Source organism: Equus przewalskii, chromosome 8, assembly GCF_037783145.1.
Source record: "Equus przewalskii isolate Varuska chromosome 8, EquPr2, whole genome shotgun sequence".
Taxonomy (NCBI): domain Eukaryota; kingdom Metazoa; phylum Chordata; class Mammalia; order Perissodactyla; family Equidae; genus Equus; species Equus przewalskii.
In genome coordinates, this window is record NC_091838.1 from 28,708,761 (window position 1) to 28,728,953 (window position 20,193).

Sequence of the window (20,193 nt, forward strand, 5' to 3'; positions counted from 1 at the left end):
CTGCATAGCTGCTGGATATTCTGCAGATGCTGAGATCATAGTATTACTGTTTTAGTGTCAAATCCATTCCATTCAATTACTATGTTGAATTATGGGTATTTTGTCTCAGTCAGGAAAAGGTGTAAACCAATGTTCTAGAATCATTGTAACAAGAATGACTATCCAAACACTGAGTAGTTAATGTCGGGAGAAAATGAGGCAAAGACAAGCAGAGGGCACAGGGAGTACTGCATTGTCTCCCTGGTTGCTCAATTAACTGCTCCTGGAAGACATATGCTAAAGATTTGGGGCACCAAATACTCAGTTACAGCCAACATCTGGCCTCTGCTGAGAATTCCTCTAGGCTCACCTTCTACCTTTTGATTCCAAACTTGTCCACACATTGACTTCTCTCTTCCCATTTAGCCCCACTGGAATTTGTTAATCCAGTTTCAGGCTACCTCTCTTGGATCTGATGAGGTAATCCCAGACACAGTTTCTCTAGCATCTTAGCTGCACACATTATGGGAACTTATCTGAGAGACTGACCCCTTAAAGCCCACTCAGGTTCACAGGCACCCACAGTGAGTCTTCCTATCCAGGAAATGAGACTACAAACAGGGAGAAGGTTCTGACACGGGAGCTCAGGTGGTCACGTCATTATTACCTACACAACCACAAAAAATTGTGCCATAAATGATCAGAGCAGGGGGCAATCCAAAACTATCTACATTTGATTCCAAATGCACGATGATGTTACAGCATAGTTTATGTTCTTAATTATGTTTAGCTGAGACTAATAATAATTAAATTTCAGTTTCTTTCCTAGAGCAGACACTATTTGGGTAGTGAGGCCAGTGAACATGTATGGAAAACAGAATTGAGAGGAGAGAGAAAGTATTTTAATTATCTTTACTACAGATAATTCATCAACTTTCTAATAATCATGCTACAAAGAGTGGGCATTGCCTGTAAATAAACGACTAAGTATTTCAAGAATTTTACAGTTCCTGAAGTCAGAAACCCTTGAGAGCATGTAGGAGACTGAGTCATTTAACCTGAAGCAGTTTGTATAATAGTTAAGAGCTGAATTCCAGTACCAGTTCTTTCATTTAGTAACTGCTTGACTTAAGACAAGTTTCTGATACTTCTGAGCCAGTTTCCTGGGATATTATTTTTAAAGCCCTCTCAGTATAACACCACTAGATTTTGGATAAATTGCAAATAAAAAAAAATCCAAATCTTTTTAGCATATTATTTCATTCCCAAGAAAGTTAAGAAAAATCCCCCACTGCCAAATAATAATAATAACAATGATAATAATAATAATGAAGTAGCCATCAGCAGAAACTGAGTGGTAAGTGGTCAGCAGTCAAGAAGACCAGAGTTGTGTTTGTGGTAAATGTCAATGCCCCAGGCCAGGAGAATGGGAGGCTATGGCCCACACAGGCTGGACTCAAGACTTTTGAAGTAAGCCAAAAGGGGCTATACCCTTAGTAAAAAATTGGGATCCAAAAAATTGTCAGCAAATGAAGCTTAGCAGAAACCCACCTGTCTCCACAAAGGTTCTGGATGAAACAAGATTAATAAAGATAATAACGATAACAATAGTAATCTCCCTCGACAGTTAAAAATACCCTTTCACTTAGGTCTGGAATTAGGTTGAAAGCTAAAGATCTAAAAATATAGCCTAATAAATCAAAAAAATAACCCCACAGGGGTCATCCTGGTGGCACAGTGGTTAAGTTCCCATGCTCTGATTTGATGGCCAGGGGTTCGTAGGTTCAGACCCCTGGCATGGACCTAGCACCACTTCTCAAGCCACGCTGTGGTGGCATCCCATATAGAATAGAGAAAGACTGGCACAGATATTAGCTCAGCGACAATCTTCCTCAAGCAAAAAGAGGAATATTAGCAACAAATGTTAGCTCAGGGCCAATCTTCCTCACAAAAAATTTTAAAAGATAACACAAAATAAATCCAAAGACATAGATGATATATACACACACATAAACACACATATTCTTAATGACTGGGGGCGTTTGGAAGAAGTTCCTTTAAAACAAGAATGGTAAAGACTCTTGGAATCAAACCATTTGGATTCAAATTTTAAATTTGCTATTATCCACTTGTATGACTTCAGGCAAGTTAAAAAGAAAACTTCTGTGTCCTTTAGTTTCCTCACCTGTAAAATGGAATAGTGATACCATCTACCTCATGGGTTATTGTGAGGACTAAACAAACCAATATATCTAAAACACTTAGATTCTACAGAGCAAATACTTATGTGTTCACTGTTAAGATTACCATTGTTGCCTCTATTCAACATTGTACCAAGGACCTAGACTGCATCCTCAGACAAGAAAGGAGTGTCATTATTCACACATGATGGCTGACTCCACAGATCATTCAAAAAGCATCTTGAGAAAATTTGTCAGAATTAGAATTAATTTGAATGCATTTATTATTACAGAATTTATTATTATGGAATTAATATAAATTTATTAGAATTAGTAAGAAGGTTTAGCATAGTGGCTAGCTATAAGAGCATTATACAAAAGGCACTGATCATGGTTAGGAAATTCAATTCAGCAAAGTATATTAAAAACACTTTCTTATGACTGAGTTCAATTTAACTCAGAAATGCAGTTTTACTAAGAGAAATGCTTTTACTTGCATGAATTATCAATATTTATGTTTATAAGGTGTCAAAGTTTGAGAAACACATCTTAGATAATTGTGGGAATTCACTAAAAATGGCACAAAGTGAGTGATGATGCATAATTGTATTTATTGTTAATTACCTCAAAATGAAATGAAATTAACACAGTTGATACCCTTTTTTCCCCTTCTACCATTAAACTGAAGTAGCGTCTTGGTCTACTTTCTTCCTACTGTAGTTACATAAAAAGGCATGAATTATATAAACATGCTTCATATACTTTCAAATTGTATTTGCTCTTCAACACTTTTAACCACAATGTAACATTCCCTCATCAGAGTAAACTACTTAACTTCTCAAGGTTCTTTCCATACCATAAATTATCTTATTCATATAACTATAAGACTACTAATGGATTTCTGGAATCATATCCCAAGAAATAGTAAAGATCACCTTCTTCAGAATTTAAAAATGAAATACAGTAAGAGGACCATTCACAGACAAATGATACTATCTCATACACTAAAGCCTGTGATTAATCCACATTTTATACTATAAAAAAAGTGACATTTTAATGAGGTAATAAAATAAACTAAAACCACAGAAATAATTAACTGTAAGAAAACATTTTACAATAGTTTATTTTAATCAAAATTACACTGATAAAGCATATCTAACAAAATCCTAGGCAAACTCCTCTGCTGTATAATGTAACTTTATTATATTCGGTGTCACTGATGTTGATTACATGGCTAACATTATTAACAAAGGACTTTCAACATTTTCATCCTTAAGTAGAACCTTCATTTAAAAACTATTAGCCTATATTATTCATATATACCCCACCAACTTCTGGAATTAGTGGATAATTTTTCTACTTAGAATGTCATTTCAAGCTTTATTACTTAAGGGCTTATTGTAAGATACAGCCTTTCGAGGTCAACACAATTGCAGGTTGATTTGAAGAGGATCTAACAGAAAAAGCTAATTTCAAAAGACTTAAAAAGAAAACTGAAAAACCAATATGCAAAATTAGTTTCAAAATAGTGCAATTAATAGAAATCAATCATTTGAAAATATTTATTTCCCCCATATATTTAAACTATTGAAGGGAAAAAGCATTTGGCACTAAAGTTGCTTGTTAGTTTCTTCATAAATCAAACAATAATTTAATGCCTGTTTCTATATTCACATTAAATATTTTTCAATCAATAGTTTAAACACAATAAGAATATACTAAAAATTGTACAAGGCAGGTAATCTTGAAACAGAAATAGATTATTTCAGATAACTAAAAGATGAAAAGTGGTGACAGCATTTACCATTTGCTCCCTCTTGTATTTTAGGTTGATGATTTATTTGCATTTCTGTAAAAATAAAAGTGAAGTGCAGTTAATAATAGATCTGTCTGATGACATTATAACTGGGAGAAAAAGAAGTATGTGTTAACTCTTCAATGGCAGCAAATCCTTAGGTTGATTTTTAACTTACAGTAGGTCATACAACATTGCCAAGACATATCTTTACATATGCTTTTATTTTCACTGTGAGGAATAACTATAAATCTGATGTGAAGCGTAAACTATCAAAGGGGACATTCTGGGGGAAACTGAGGAATATTCCGTGATGTCCAGTTGTATCAAAATCAACTTGTACTTTCTTCTACTAGAGGTTTCATTAATTCTCACCTTGAAGAAAAAGTTCGATTTCTGAATGAATTATTCCCTGAGACATAAAGGGAAGCCATCTGAGAAAAAGAAAGGAAAAAAAAGAGAGAAGAAAAGAAGAGAAAATTAATTTTTGTTTTTCTTAATTTTTACAGTAAGCTTGACTCTGCATTAATTTTGGACTTTAAAAGGTAACTATAAAAATGGCTTTTTATAAAGTGAAACACAATCAAATCTACTGTGTACTCATCATTGCGGTAAAAATGCTATCATAACTGTGGCTTTCGGAATAAAATATATAAATTGCTAAACCTGCTAACCATCCACCTCTCCAGGTACTTAAGTCCTCAGCCACTAACACTTGCAAACATAACTGGGGCTCCAGCAGAGCACGCCCCCCCACCAAGATGTAAGAAAGGCCAGGACATGTCTAAGACTTCGAGCCTGATACCAGGGCTAAGCTAGAAAGTCTGTTTGCCCATGGTTTTGAGGGAAATTTGGCACAGAAAAATAAGTTCCACCATTTTAATACATCCTCCATGAGGGTCTCTGTTTTGCTTTCACATAGCTTCCTTTAATGTCTTTTCCTCAGTGTCTCCAAAAAGAATCATATTACCTTAAAATTTGGTGAAAATATTAACACTTTGGAAAATGTGCTTAGGGTGAGTAATAGCTCATCCTAGCAGCTTTCGTCAAAACCAGCCAAACGTCTGTGTTAGAAGCTCCTTGTTGCAGAAAAAGCCAAGGCAGAACTCAGAAAACCAACTTTACCACTTACTGGCTTTGTGATATTACCCTCTTGAAGCTTGGTTTCTTTGACTAATTTACCTGCCTCACCGAGCAGTTGTGAAGCTGAAATGAATAGTCATATAAAAATATTCTATGAACTACTGAGTAGTACATAAATGTTATCATTATACCACAATGACCACAGCTATTGTTTTCCCATATTCAAACATATTTCCACTCCTTCCGTCCATCCATCCATTCAATAAGCATTTAGAAAGTGCCTCTGTGTGCCAGGCACTTTGGTAGATATTAGGGATACACGAAGAACAACAGAGAGAAGGAGCTGAGCTGAAGGAGTATTCTTTCAGTGCAAAAGAATGAAATAGATGTGTAAAGGTATAAATGTAGAAAGTGTTGTAGGTGATGTAAGAAACACTTACAGATATCATGGGAGTAGAAAAGGAGACTGACCAACTCTGAATGACAAGAATAGGGAAGTACAAAGGAATGAAGAACAAACAAATTTCAACAAAGAGGTAATACTTGGGCTGAAGGTTGGACAGTAAGTAGATGTTTGACAGGCAAACGAGGTCAGGAAGGGCACCGTAGGGAGAGAGAATAGCATTGGCAAAGATACAGAGATGAGATTCAGCTTGGCTGAAGTACAGGAGGCTGCTGGAAAAGACACAGAAGAATGGGCCCCATGTGAGGTTACTGAAGGGGAAGTCGTTGGATCTGAGAATGTCAAGGACTTCAGAGATTGAGCTGTGGGACACGCTCTACCACATTGGCCTTGAAATCACCAGATGATGCTAACAGGTAGGCTATAAAGGTGAACTGTGAGCTCACACTGTTCTGCCAGGACCACTCATTTCTCCATTTTTCAAAAGCTATGAGAGATCCCATTTCCTTCTGACTACTTCAGCTCACAGTGTTCTTTCCCTTCTTCCTCTGGAATCTAACAATACCTGTAATTTATTTTATGCATTTATTTAGCCCTTAATTATACAATCTTGTTTTCTTTTCGTTTATGTATCCCATCTTTGAAGCTAGACAGTTATCTCTATAATTTTCTTTACATGCCAGAACAAAGGAGCTCAGCTTTATGTTTAAGAACTAGGCCCTAGATTTCACATGGAGTCAGACTGTCTGGCTTCAACACTGGTTAGTGACCCATGTTCTTGATCTCTCTAAGCCTTGATTTCCTCATTTGTAAAGTATAGATGATAACAGTACCTACACAATAAGGATACCGGATTAAATACATATAAGTTTATCATGGTATCTTACCTGTGACAAACGGTCAATAAATATCAGTTACTATTGTATTTTCTCATTGCCCACACAGTATTTCGTACATAGTTGGCATTATAGCAAATATATTTGAGGTGATTGCCGTCCTCCCATCTTTTCAAATGTGACATGAAGAGGTAGGCCTTGGATAGCGATGTTTGTGTCAGAAGATCTGTCTCTTATCCTAGCTGATGGGAGCAGAGATGCACACCTAACCCAGGCTTAGTCAATCAGATGTTCTCTCTTAATATTTTGACCTAAGAGATACACAAACTGTGATCAGATGGCACTGCACATGGAGGTGTCGCAGTACCTGCATTGCTGAGGCCAGTTGGTACTCTGGAACCCAAAGCTAGCTGCAAACCAAAGATATGAGAGAGAAGAGCCTCCAGAAGAAGCTGGTCTATAGAGAGAAGGAGGAAGATTTTCAATGAAGAGACACCTTGAAAATCCAGAGAGTAACTGGCTCTCTGATGACTTTCTAACTTATAATGTCTAGTTTTATGCCTTAAAGCTGGGTTCCATAAGAGTCACCTTCAAAAATGCCTTTCCTAAATTAGCTTGAGTGAATCTCTCATCCTTACAACCAAACGAGGGTTTATCGACAGATTGATTGATATAAATATCATACTCTAGCCTTGTCTTTGTTTAGTCCATTTATGGAAAGTCTCTTCTATGATTTCTCTTTTTTCAGAAGATACTGGAGTAAAGCAAAGCTATGATCCTGAAAGTCAGAGACTTTTGAGTAGTGGATACCTATTAAAAATAGTTCCCTATTGATTGCTCTAGGTTCAGATTTCTTAAAAACTTGAAATCATCAAGTCTATTAGCTTTTAATTCCCTTCAGTGGCCAACATTTCTATGGAATTTTTAAAAAATAGTTTTATACAGCCATCAGATCTTTACTCATGAGCCATTTCTAATGACTAGAACCAGACAGATTTTAGTTGCTCTAGGTGACAGTTATTTGCAGCACACCCATGTTTTTGTCTGTATATATGCCTATATCTGTCTGCCTAGGCATGTGTCCACACCCATCCTTTAATTTCTGTCCCATAACGTGCTGCAAAAGAAGCTGAGAGAACTAGACAGGGCTAGTTGTTGAGGATTGTGAACTTTGTTTTTGCATCAGCACAGGAAAATTTCCCCCAAGCCAGTGAACAGATGGGGGTATTGGAGCAGTATGGCTTGAGAGAAGCATGATGACATTAAAGGAATGGAACAAAAAGCAAGCAGGAGGAACTTGCTTGCCCAAAAACACCATACACACTACGCACACCAGCAAAAGCAAGCTTAAATACCCCCAGATTACCACCCTTTCACTAGGCTAAACAGGAAACACAAATACAGAAACAACAAAAATTTTTCTCTAGTCTTTTAAGATTAAAGTAGACAATCAAGGAATGTGTTTGAGTGATCTTGCCCTAAAAGATGTGGGCTGTTTTTGGTGGGGAAGAGGCATAAAAAGATGACATAGATTAGATTTTGTCTGAGATACATTTTAGATATGGCAACCACTCATTCACATTGAGAATGGCAGAAGAAATAATAAATGCTTATAAGAAGGTTCTGTGTCTCCACCCCCATCCCGAAAAATGAGCAAGACTCATCCCTGCGCCTCATTCTGTCAGTTTCCCACCATCACTACTTGTCACTTTCGCACCAAGGAATGGTTCAAACTGACAAAGAAAAGCACAGAAACCTGCAGTAGCACAAATACATGCTCAGAATAGCAAGAAATGATTAATAGTGGCCTCTTTCAGGAAAAAAAAATCAGTAAAGTTAAATGATTGCTCACTGTCTCATGATAATTTTTATTATTCTCTTCTCCCTATAAAAATAGTATTTTACATTTCCGTACTTTATCAAACTTTCAACATCCTTTCTTATCTATGTTATTCATCATTTTTCCCTATTTCTCAGAAAGGGAAAATAAAACCATTGGGACATAGGCTGAATTATTTTGAAAATAAACACATACATAAACAATTTTTAATGACACATCTGAGGATGTTATGGAGGGAACTCATGCATAACCTCTAAGGTTTCTTCTAACCTGGGATTCCATTGTGTTTTTTATTAGTTCCTTCCTCTCTCCCTCCCTTCCTTTTTTGTAATACTAGCCAAGTCCTTACATGGTACAAGAAACCATGCTGGATGATAAAAACAAATGTATAAGACCCTATCCCTAAGAAGCTTACCATTTAGTACATGAGACAAACATGTTCTAAAACAATGACATTTCAATAAGGATTTCAATAAGCAGAGGAAAGAATAAAATGTGACATGAAGTAAGAGAGTATTAATGTCCCTGGAGAATGTCTAGAGAAGGGAGCAAGACATACTTCATTGGGGAGAATTGGAAGAGAGGCCTAGAAAAGTTGATTGTCAGGAAAGAGGGGTAAATTCATTTTAAACCTGGCACCACAAACTAACACCTTCACACATAGCTGGCTTAGGTGTAAAAGTTCCCTTGTCAACTGTAGTTATGCAAAAGAAAGACGCAGTTAAAACTGGCTGCCCCTGGTTCTTTTCCTGACCCTCTCCACAAATGATATATTCAGTCCTGCTCTGTATATGGCTTAGTTTATGAGTTATTTACAAATTCACCAATTTAGCACACACTTCCTAAGCACCTACTGCATTCTGCTGTAGGTTTGCCCTGTGGACACTGAAGGTCTTTGATTACAACCTTCTAATGGCATGGACCTTCCTGTGTGATTTCCTTGGAACAACAACCAGAGCTGGCACAAAACAGTTAAGCAAGGAAAATGCTTTGTGAATAATAATGACAGAACGGTGGAGAGGTGATTATCAGCCTTGCTTCTGTTTAAGAATCTCTGTATCAAGATGCAGTCCTGCTGGTGCTTGAAGCCACAGAGCAGGAGCTGTAGAAAACGTACCCTTCTCTGCCAGAGAGTGAAGATAGAGAAGTCCCCAGTGTGCTTGATCAACCAGTAACTTTAGTTTTTCAAGACTGATATATCCCGAGACAAATAAACCATCTTTTGCTTAACAATCTATACCAGTGGGACATTTGGCTTTTTTTTTAAACTCCTGTGCTAATTCTAAGAATCACTCTTTGGTATTGTATTAATACTTAAAAATGAATGTTAAGTGATAATTTGGTTTATATATGTCTTAGGGAGATTAAGACATATTTAAACCTTTTAGAGTCCATGTTGTAATTTTAAATCTTTCATTTATCGTGATTTCTCTTAGGGCTTATGGTGTCTTGATTAATACATGCCCTTTGGTTCAACTGAATGCACATAAAATTTTAACCTATTCTATTCCAGGAAACATGGTAGGGGCTGAAAGTAAAAATATAAGACATCGGCTTGACCTTGAGAAAAGTCTTCTGAGAGTTGGGAAAGGTAGGACAGACATAAACACACACATATAACTGAATATAGTAAGTGCCGAGTTAACATTACGTGATTTGGTAAAGGTATACAGAGACAACATTTGGCCCAACCTAAGGAAGTCTTCAGAAAAGACTCCCTGGCAGAGGTGACACACTTTTTGTCAATTCACCAGTGAATATACCAGTGAAAGCCCACTAGACTCCAGGTACCAGAGGAGGATCAGGAGTTAGGTGAACTCAGATTAGACAGCACCAGTTGAGAATGGCACACAAGACTGACCAGGAGCACAGAAGAACTGAGTCTGCCAGACTCCTGGCCTGGCCACAGCCCCAGTGTGTGGCCAAGGCCAGTTTCAGCTGCAATGATTTTCATAGGGTATGATGCCAAGGGTGTGAGGAAGGCCTTCTTCTCCTCTGCTCCAATGCTTGCCTCACCTGCCTGCAGGGCTCACAATTATTTTAACGGAGCAACAGGCCCTCTTTTCAACAATTAGTAAGAAGTTGTTGAGCTTTATGAAATGGTGAGCGTAGGCCTGGAGTGGAGATAGCATTCCACCTACAAAAAGAATCCAGGATTTACTAATAGTCTGTTCTATCCATAGTGGAGACCTTTTTTAAGGCTTCTTTTCTTCTATTTTTACACAGAGGAAATGATCTCAACTTTTCTCAAAAAAAAAAAAAAAAAAAAAGTAAAGAATCCTGAATAGAAATGAGGCTGGAACACTTAAAGTGTTAGCTGCAATATCAACTCTCAGGAACACTGTGCAGCATCTTGTCCTTATTCCTTAGGGCAATATGCCTCAGGGTCACTTTACCTATCTGCCCATGATTTGGTGTTGAGAGGATAAAGCTGGTTATGCTGCTCTGCCTTGTCAAGTCAAGTTAGATGGTTTTTTAAAATATCACTTATTTGTATTTAACTTTTTGATTCCTGTATCCACAAATCTTCTATTTAGAATTGCCCTAGGTAGGCCTTTATTTCAAATAACCTACCCCTGCAAGCTCACATCAATGTCATTTCCTAAGCCAGTCAAGAGTAAGGGAATGCGACACTGAGAGGTTCCTGGCCCTCCCTGTCTTCAAGCTGTAGGCCTTTGCTATTAACTGTCTGTGAACCTAGGCCCTCTTAGGTCAAGTGAGTTAACAAATAAATTCATAAATGGCATTGTTTCTATTAAAAGGTAGGTACTAACTTCTTTTTAATGATTTCATTATTAAAGTCACACACACACACACATACACAATACTACAACAAGTTTGGTAACATAGAGAAAGGTCTAGAGATCTCTAATGTAATGCTAATAAACTTTGCAGTGGATAGTACATTGTAGGATCCATTCAAATAATATACTGGATTAAACAGTGTCCCCCAAAATTTATGTCCACTCACAACCTCAGAACGTGACTTTTGATTTGGAAACAGGCTCTTTGCAGATGTAATTAACTAAATCGAGGTCATATTGGAGCAGGGTAGCCATAGCTAATGACTAGTGTCCTTATAAAGAGGACAAGTGGTACAAAGACACATACATAAAAAGGAAAACAGCCATGTGACAACAGAGGCAGATACTGGAATGATGCAGCTGTTCACCAAAGAACATCCAGGACTGTCAGTAACCCCCAAAGCCCAGAAGCACTAGAAGAGGCAATAAGAGATGCTTCCGCAGAGTTCCAGAGGGAGCATGGCCCTCCTGATACCTGAATTTCAGCCTGCTGGCCTCCAGAGCTGTGGGAGAATAAATGGCTACTGTGTTAACCCACCAAGTTTGTCTTAATTTGTTTCGGCAGTCATAGGAAACCAATGCAAATAGTAAATAAGAATATTTACTTCATTTCACAGTCAGTTGAATGTTTTCCTGATTCAAATAAAGAATTTTTTTTGCTCCAAACCCTAAATAGCCAAACCTTATGTGTAAATGGTAGAAGTTCAGTGCTGTATGCTTTATCTATATTAAATGTACAAAAGGCAGAAAAATAAAATCTTCAGGTATAGAAATAAAATAAAACCATAAGGATGTGGGTGTTCAACTGAAGAGGGGAAACAAGAGAAAAGAAAAAGAGATGCGAATCCTTGCAGGAAGCATCTGTGATGCACAAAAGCATTCTCTTCTGTAGCTAAGCTTTGTATTTCAGCTAAGCATTTTTCCCCCTTAACTTATAAAAGCAAGGAACACTTGGAGGTCTCTTTCTCTCTGTCCTAATTCAGCTGTGCTGTAAATTCCTGTCCCATGAGGAAACATCAAGGAGCACGGCCGAGATTATCTTTCTTTTTCCCCTCCGTGATGTATGCACCTGAGCATTTCTGCCGCCTGCACCCCAGAACTCAGTACCCATGAGTGCACCCAGCACCCCACCTTGGCTAGTTCTCCCACCGGGTCTGAGAGGAGACTAAGCAATTCAGAAAGAGGTCTGTTCGGCTCCTGTGTGCAGCCACAGGCCTCCTTTCCCAAACTCACCTGCTTTAGCGTAAGTTGTCCTTGACCTTTCACATGCAGAGAGAAGGCTCTGATAGCACGGAAGCAAATACAAGTGGCTTCAGAGCAGTCTTTTTCTGTTGTAGAAAGGAATCTGCTCTGCCTGAGTTCTATTCCTGGTGCCACTACTCTTCTGCTTCTTTCAGAATTAAGGAAGTAGGATCTGCCTCATCGCTCTATATCCACAGAGAGGGAGGAATGATTTTTACAGCTTACTTTCTTCATCAGGGTACTGTGTGAATGAGCATTGGCTACCATTTCTTCGGGAACTACTATGTGTAGAAGATCAAATATTAGCTTGTTACATCAGCATGGTGTATATCTATTGTATTACTTTTGGTTGTTTAACAAATTATGTAATTAAAATTTTTTTAGCTACAATCCATTGAAACTAAATTAAGCTATCACTTATGTGTCTTCCTTCCAGACAAGGCCATGTTAGCATAGTACAGACATGAGCTATGGTAATGCAGGAGGTGACTGGTGGAGGCAGTGGGGGTAATGGTGGTGAGGGCAGCACCAATGGCATGGTATGTGTGTGCTGGCATGAACTGGGTGATGAATAAACCTAAATGATCCCCAGGAGACTTCACATTTAAAAGAAATCAACTGAATTAATGTGACAAAGAAAATCAGAACATAAGAAGAAAATCCCAGATGAATCACTCCCTAGCTCTTCTGATGTGGGGTATAAAATACAGCTACCCCTCAGTCCCTAAGATGCCCGTGTAGTGTGGGTGGGAGCAGGCTGGGAAGTGATGCCCAGTCTTCTTCAGCACCATTTGCTGATTACTTCAGGAGAATTTGAATGGGAACTTAAAGGACGGACAGGACTGTGACAGGGAGAGTAGAGTAAAGGGCATTCCTACATGAAGAATAGCACACTCCCAGGGCCAGAAGCAAATGGAACAGAACTTGTTCAGGTCATGATAGGCGGTCTAATTTCACTAAGATCTTGAAAGAGGACAGTTATTTTTAAAAAATGGAGTCAGGTGGTATAAAGCCTTGAATGGAAAGATGAAGTTTTTTGTTTTGTTTTGTTTTTTGGTAGGCAACGGAGATTAAGGAAGATTTTTGAACAGAAGGATGATATAATTAAAATACTGCTTTAGGAACATTATTTCCCCTCACCCCCACATAATTGAAAATTTTTAGGACAAAACCATATAATAAAGTACTAAAGAATAAAATTCAAAATAGAGCAAAGGAAAAATGATGGAAGAAAAGCTAAAGTCAGAATGATGCTAGTAACTATCAGAGTTTCATTAGTTGGAAGTGGTAGGCAGGGTAGACCGGAGAAGGATCAAGACAATTAGAAGACTACTGCAATAATCAAGGCTTGATGAAACAAGAACAATGATAACAGAAAAGAAGGGATGAATTAAACAGGCACTCTGGTAAAGGAATTGACTGAATGCTATGACTAAAAAGGCAAAAAAGAAGGCGAGCCTACGGTGGCTCTCATTGCTCCTTTTCAGCTACAGTCCCCTCCAGCCACCTTTGGTGTTCACAGCTATTAGTGGCATACTTTTAGCACTTTTTGTTGAATTGACTTATTATTTTTTGCTCCACTTTTGGCTTAGTAATTAAAGTTGCAATTGTTTTGGCACCTCCAAATCTGTACCCTTGAATTTTCCAATGCCCTTGTTTTTGCCTGTATTTTTTGCCTTATTTCCTGTTGATTTTCAATTTGGAAAGAAGGCTATAGGGCAGCCCCTATATTGAAGATTCAAAATTTCAAACTAGACCCCAAATTTTATCACTCCATGTCTGCGATAGATTGGGTTTTCTTGCAGAAACCTGTTTATATTCAATTTCATTCATGAGTCTGGGAACTATCTTCTTCCCTGTGACAGGGAGACCAAGCAACAATAAGCATCAATGCCTAGCTAGCTGAAGCTAGAAGTTTTCATGAGACAGCAGGACTCAGCAAGGAGCAAGGCTTAAACCTAAGGCAATAGGGCCAGGTTAGAAATGGAAGAAGTTGCTTCCCAGATTTATCCTTATGGAGCTCAAGGGAAGGCCCAAGTTATCTAGATTTCAATCTTGTCTTTTTTATGTTCTATTCGGAGATCACTCTAAAATTCTCCTTCCTTAATTCCCTTATAAAATTGTTATGACACTACAATTTTAGTAATGTAAAGAAACCAACATTTAAACAAATATTCTCACAATGTAAATAATAATTTCAAGTTTTAAACTTTTAGTCTTTTTGTGACATAAAGCACATTTCAATAATAAGAAATTACAAGATAAGATTTCCTAACAATGTTTAGCAATAGATTTTTTACTTAAACAATCAATGAATGATGCATGATGTGGAAATCCACGCACTTAAAACACATATGCACACATTCATACACACACAGCATCATCCACATTGCACCACACACTCTAGAAGTACCATAGAGACCAGCACTACCTTTCACAGGTGAAGGTGGACTCAGATGTAGTACCAGATTCTCTGACCACAACCTTTTCACAATACCAGTACTGTGATTTGTCACTGGCCTCGCAGCGCAACAGCACCTTCTGCAGTTTTCCAAGCGACACTGCTTCTACTTGAAATGTATCAATCTGGGGCAGGAGACAGAGAAAAACCCCACAGAAATAACTTGAGTCCAGCACATGACAAATACAGGCAATCATAATAGCCCAAGGACTACCAGAAGCAGCACAATACTTTAAAACAGATAATGTTACTACAATTAGCATCAAAAAGTATAATAAGGAAAGAAAAATAAGCAAATTATTTTTTTATCTATTAAAAATATATTTCTGGCTGTGTTTCTTCCTCTCTTGCAGTTTTATTTTCTCCACTGGAGTAGTATTCAGTGTAACAAATAAAAAACCCTAATACAAAGGCTTCCAGTTTGTGGTTTTTCTCTTGCTTAGATTCCTGCCCCTGTGATGCAGTTTATTAGGTGGTTGGTTGACAACCGTGTGGCCTAATACGCAGCACACTTAGTTTCCATGAATGCTGATATAGTTTAAGGCATATAGGAACAAATTTTCTCTTTCTCTCTCTCCTTCTCTCCTACTCTCCTTCCTCCCTCCCTCCCTCTCTCCCTTCCTTCCGTTGTTTCTTCAATAAACTCTCTCCTATACCTTCCTCTGTAAATAACATAGAGCACACTCTTGGGTTTGTTGTGAAAGAGCATCCTAGAATCTTCATTTCTAAAGAGTCACTTTGTCATGTCAAAAACTCACTGACATTTCCCAAGAGATGTAGGACCGAAAGATAACGCTATACTGGTTGGAATAAAAAGAATTCCTTCATACATTACCTCCTCATAGATTGTTGTTGAGAATAACCACCCCAAAATCATCTGAGGAAAGCATCATAAATTTGATTAAGTCTGAGACATTCCCAGAAATGACAGTTGACTATTAGCCACTGTTACCCTACTTTGCCATAAAAATGCAAATCCAGTATTGTTTGTATTTCCCATATGGGATAGGTTGTCTTAATGGCTGACTACATTGTTACCAGGTTAAACTTCAGTTTGACATTTGGTACCTGTGTGACAACTGTTGGTTCCACTTTGTGGATAGAAATCTTCTCTTGTTTAGACAAAACCGAAATCATCAGTAATCCAATGATGATATTTCTGTAAACCAGCTTATGATTGCGCATGTTCTCAGGAGTGCCTGGTTAGTCTCATTGTCACTATCTTGCATTCCCAGTGTGACTTTACACGGGACATTTCATGATACACATCACCCCCTGTCCTCCAGCTCCATTTCTGAGTATATGTGCTGCTTTGGTAGATAGTTTAGGCATGCTAACAGCTTTCTTTCTCAGTCCTCTCTGTCTCACTGCTTCTTTGCCTGAGGGCTTCCCCTTGTGGGACAGTTTTGAGGGGTGTTCTGAAGGTCTCTAGCAAGAAGGAGTCCCACTAGTAACCAGCTCATTAATGTCACAATATTGGCTTTTCTCCCTTTGCTGCCTCACTTTCCCCTCTCCTTCACTTCAAAGGAACTCACTGGGATCACCTCCCAGATAAATTTCCTGTACCCTAGTCTTTGTCTTATGGTTTGCTTTGGAGCAAATCTAAACTACGATACTTCAAGGTCCAGAACGATTGCCTGGATCAGCTTTCCGATTTCTTCTTGTTTCTTAAAGTAACTTTAGTTTTGAAGATAGAATTAAACTAGGTCTATTATGTATGTTGCTGCCTTTTGATTACACCTCTGGACACTTTGTAGAGAAAATAACAACAACCAGCCCAATCAGTGGCTAATGATGTGAGTTGCGGCTGCTGTGAAATCATTCTGTAATAAAATAAAAAGATTATTCCCACAATTTCTCAACTGCAAACTCTTGAAATCATTCAGCATTTCCATTACATTCTATGCATTGAGGAAGATAACAGAAAAATGTGAAATCTAAAATAAACCAAGGAACAGAGACACTTTTATATCTCTGATTCTAAACTTCAAAACATACCACCAAACCCATATTTTTACTCTTATTTATACACTGATTGCAATTATACTTCCTATTCAATTTTAATTTCAATCTATAATACATCCTCCCCACTCTCTGGTAAACGCTATACACAGTGATGAACTGAAGAATATTAATCATGAAGATGACTTGCAAAATCTTAGCCTGTAACATCACATGATGTTGCACACTGGCAGACCAACTAGCAGGAGGCCAGGAGAGATGGAGCCTTTACCACATATCACAAAGTGGTAAGGTGAAGGAGTCTAGGACTGATGGAAACCTACGTAGATTCTTTAAAGGATAACTTCACTGATCACTTGGATAATATTAAGAATAATATCATAGTATCCTAAAGTTTGTTTTTGTTCAAAATTAATAATTCACTGTGGCAGGAAAAATTAGGCCTAATTTTGTTTTTTCTCTCATCCAAAGCAGATCTAGCTTTCCTATTCACTGTGATGAAAACTTCTGTGTAATCTACAGTGACCAAAAAAAGGCTTAGGTGAGATTTAAGAGCTCTGATGTTTCAAAGTATTTCATGATCTACAACTACAGAAAAATTTAAGAAATAGCACTCTCAAACTGGTTTGGGAGTCTTCTTTTTTAAAAGTATATCCATGGGTTACATAATCTCTATTCTTAATTTCAGACCCCCAAATGGTACTTTCCATATACAAAATAACATTAAAAATTAACTGGGTTGATTATATATCTCACTGTAACTCCTCAAACATCTAATATATAGAAAGAGTCATGCCTACATGTAAAGGACAAAAGGGAACAGTGAAGGGACTTAAGGTGTGAAAATAATACAGTTGGCTCCATTCAAGATGTTTTAAAGAAAGGTTACTGTGTTATTATGTGAGGTACACTATAATGGCCTTTCTATGACCTCTCCTTTTAAAACAGTAATGCTTTGTACCTTTCAGTCCCAACAGAGCATATTCATATATATTTTTCCCTGATATCATTTCAACTCATTTTTTTCTTTTTCTTACACTATCACTAATTTTTAATGACTTTTTCTTTGTTTTATTATTCATTGCTAGTATAGTGTGCCCCATTTTTCTGTCAAGAACAACTTCTAAAACCAAGCACATTAAGAAGTCAGGTCAGGAAAACTTGTGTTAAAAACAACCTAAAAGGAACACTTGAAGGGTGTCAAGCACTTTTCAATTTTCAATCATACATGGTCACCTTCAGAGAGATTGCTAAGAACGTGGCAAAGTTGTTTGTGCAGCCTCACCTGTCCTCTTTGAAATTTTACGGGCATGTTAGATTTGTACAGCAGTCTAAGACCAGAGTCTCCCCTCTCCCCAAAGAGACATAGGGAAACGTCAGACTCCGTTTCTGCTTGCTTCAATTGTCCAGTATGAACATCAACATGGTATCTCACTACTAGCAAAGCAAAGGGGAGAGAAACAAGAGGAAAGCTATTACCTGGGAATTCATACAAATAGAATCCAGACCCATGGGTCAGGCTACAGTAAAAAACATTACATGAGAATTCCTCTAACCTAGACTGTCTGTATCTACTGAGGGATTTTTGATCTTTCAATTACTAATTTTAGTTATAAATGGGCATTTTTACACCATGAACAATTTCCCTGAGGGTTAGAGCTTTTTCAGAAAGAGAAATAAAGATTTTTCAAAAAGGAGGAGATTACACAGGAGATTTTTTATGCTTCTGTGTATGACATAGGAGGATATTTCATGCTTAGTATTTTAGTGGCAAGGGTGACAAAGCTATTGTACAAGATGCTTAAAGTTTAAAAAGATATAAGGTTTGATGAGGAAATATATCAAAATTGAAATGATGACATGAGATGGCCGACTGGCCTCAGGCTAAGCCAGATGAGGCATAGACATGACATTTTCTCTTTCTCATAGCCTCAGCCCCTGTGACTGTAGCTGAACTAAAGGAATCTTTTTGAGATTATGTTTAATCCCAGATCTACCAATGACTCATGCTATGAAGCTGAAAAAGTCACTTCTCAATGGGTAAACAATTTTCTCAGAAGTAAAAAAAAAATTCTGTAACTAAATAGTTCAGAAGCAAATTTAAGCAACTATAAAACAAGTTGGATATGTAATATATCCTACGGAAGATTAATAACACACATGGAAAAATAGCTTGCCCTCCTTCTACTACAGGAAGCTCACAGACAAGGTCCCCATCTCCTTGGATTCGAGATAACCACACATTTACTGGAAAATCTAGGGTCTTCTTGCTCTTTATATGTTGCATGGTGACCTGAGATTAAAAGAAACAATGATCAAATTGGCGATTTTTCAATTCCTCATAGAACTCAGAATTCAAAATGCACCCCAGGGACTGCTATAACGTACTGCACACTCTGATGGTTGTTGTTATCAGTAGTATAGTAGTAATGGCTGTTGCTTATTAGGTAATTATTATTTGCCAACTATTAATGTTAAGTGACTTATTTTAATTATCTCTTTTAACTTTTACCAATTAGATTGGTAAAATCCTTATAATTTATAGATAAGAAAACGGAGGCTTGGAGATTTGAAGTGGACTCTGTCTGATTCAAAACTCTCAATTTCACCTACAGCAGTTGCTAAAAAAGCAATCTATAGGAGGAACTAAAAAAGAGATTTTGTGTTCATATTAATGACCAAAGCAGGCATACAGCAGAATTTTTTAAATTTTAAATGCCTTTTACATATATTTACAATATCTTTAGGTTGTGGAATAGTCCTCAGTTCTACAGCCAATGTGCCTGCACTTCTCAGCACACGGTAAGTTGCCTTTGCCTCTCTGCCCAATGAACCCTTAACAGACCCTTCATTAGCTCCTGATCCTTTCGTAGGTCTTTCACAAGAAGGCTCCCTTTCCTTTGTCTTCTGTTTCACATCCCAGCAGAGGACTTCCAGAAGGAATTTCACAATTGCCTGCCTTTCCTTCAACCACAATGGATGAAGTGCCCTCTCCTTTTAAGATACTGGATCATCTTCTAAATTAGTCTCTGGTCCTCTTTAACTTCCTCTTCTTCCTGCTTTAGGAGCAGGTCCCATCATTTCTCAGGTGGCTTAGTCTCAGAACTAACTGCCATAAGGCACTGACTGCTATTCTTGCTCCCCTCGAAGCCGGCTTTTAGGCTAGCAAGAGAAATTATTCCAAATCAGAAATCAGATCATTTTGTACACTACTCACAACTTTTTCAATAGTCCTACCTATAGCATAAGATCCAAAATCCTCAAGACATTGAGCAGTTCATAATCAGGCCCTACCTACTTTGATAGATACTTCCTCACATTCTATATTCCAGTCATACTGACCTGTTTATGGTTCCACAACTCGGCCACATTCCTTCTCACCTCAGTTTTCACACACACTTGTATCTCTGCCTAAAACAGCTTCCATCTGACTCATTACTATTGCTGAATCTCCCATCCTTCGTTACGTACCTCATACACAACCTCTTCTAAGAAGCCTTTTGTGAGTCTCCAATCTGGACTAGGCAAACCTACTTTGTGAGCCATGGCACCCTATCCAATTATGACTTTGACTCAACACCTAATATTCGACTGATTTCATGGAAGGG

The 20,193-nt window shown here is 37.7% G+C and overlaps 1 protein-coding gene across 21 annotated transcripts in view; it reads right to left on the reverse strand.

Annotated features, from left to right (window-relative positions):
• RP1 (RP1 axonemal microtubule associated) overlaps window positions 1-20,193 on the reverse strand; it is a 440,182-nt gene that overhangs the window by 100,102 nt on the left and 319,887 nt on the right. For 9 of the 21 annotated variants that reach the window (XM_070631597.1, XM_070631605.1, XM_070631604.1 and 6 more), the window contains 5 exons: window positions 18,746-18,878; window positions 17,871-18,022; window positions 14,594-14,748; window positions 4,330-4,388; window positions 3,964-4,008 (listed from right to left, as the gene is read on the reverse strand). In XM_070631597.1, coding sequence (XP_070487698.1) covers window positions 3,964-4,008; window positions 4,330-4,388; window positions 14,594-14,748; window positions 17,871-18,022; window positions 18,746-18,878 — 544 coding nt within the window. Of the gene's footprint in view, window positions 1-3,262; window positions 4,009-4,329; window positions 4,389-14,593; window positions 14,749-17,870; window positions 18,023-18,745; window positions 18,879-20,193 lie in introns of those variants that run through there. The other 12 variants (XM_070631601.1, XM_070631600.1, XM_070631599.1 and 9 more) reach the window with 6 other exon arrangements.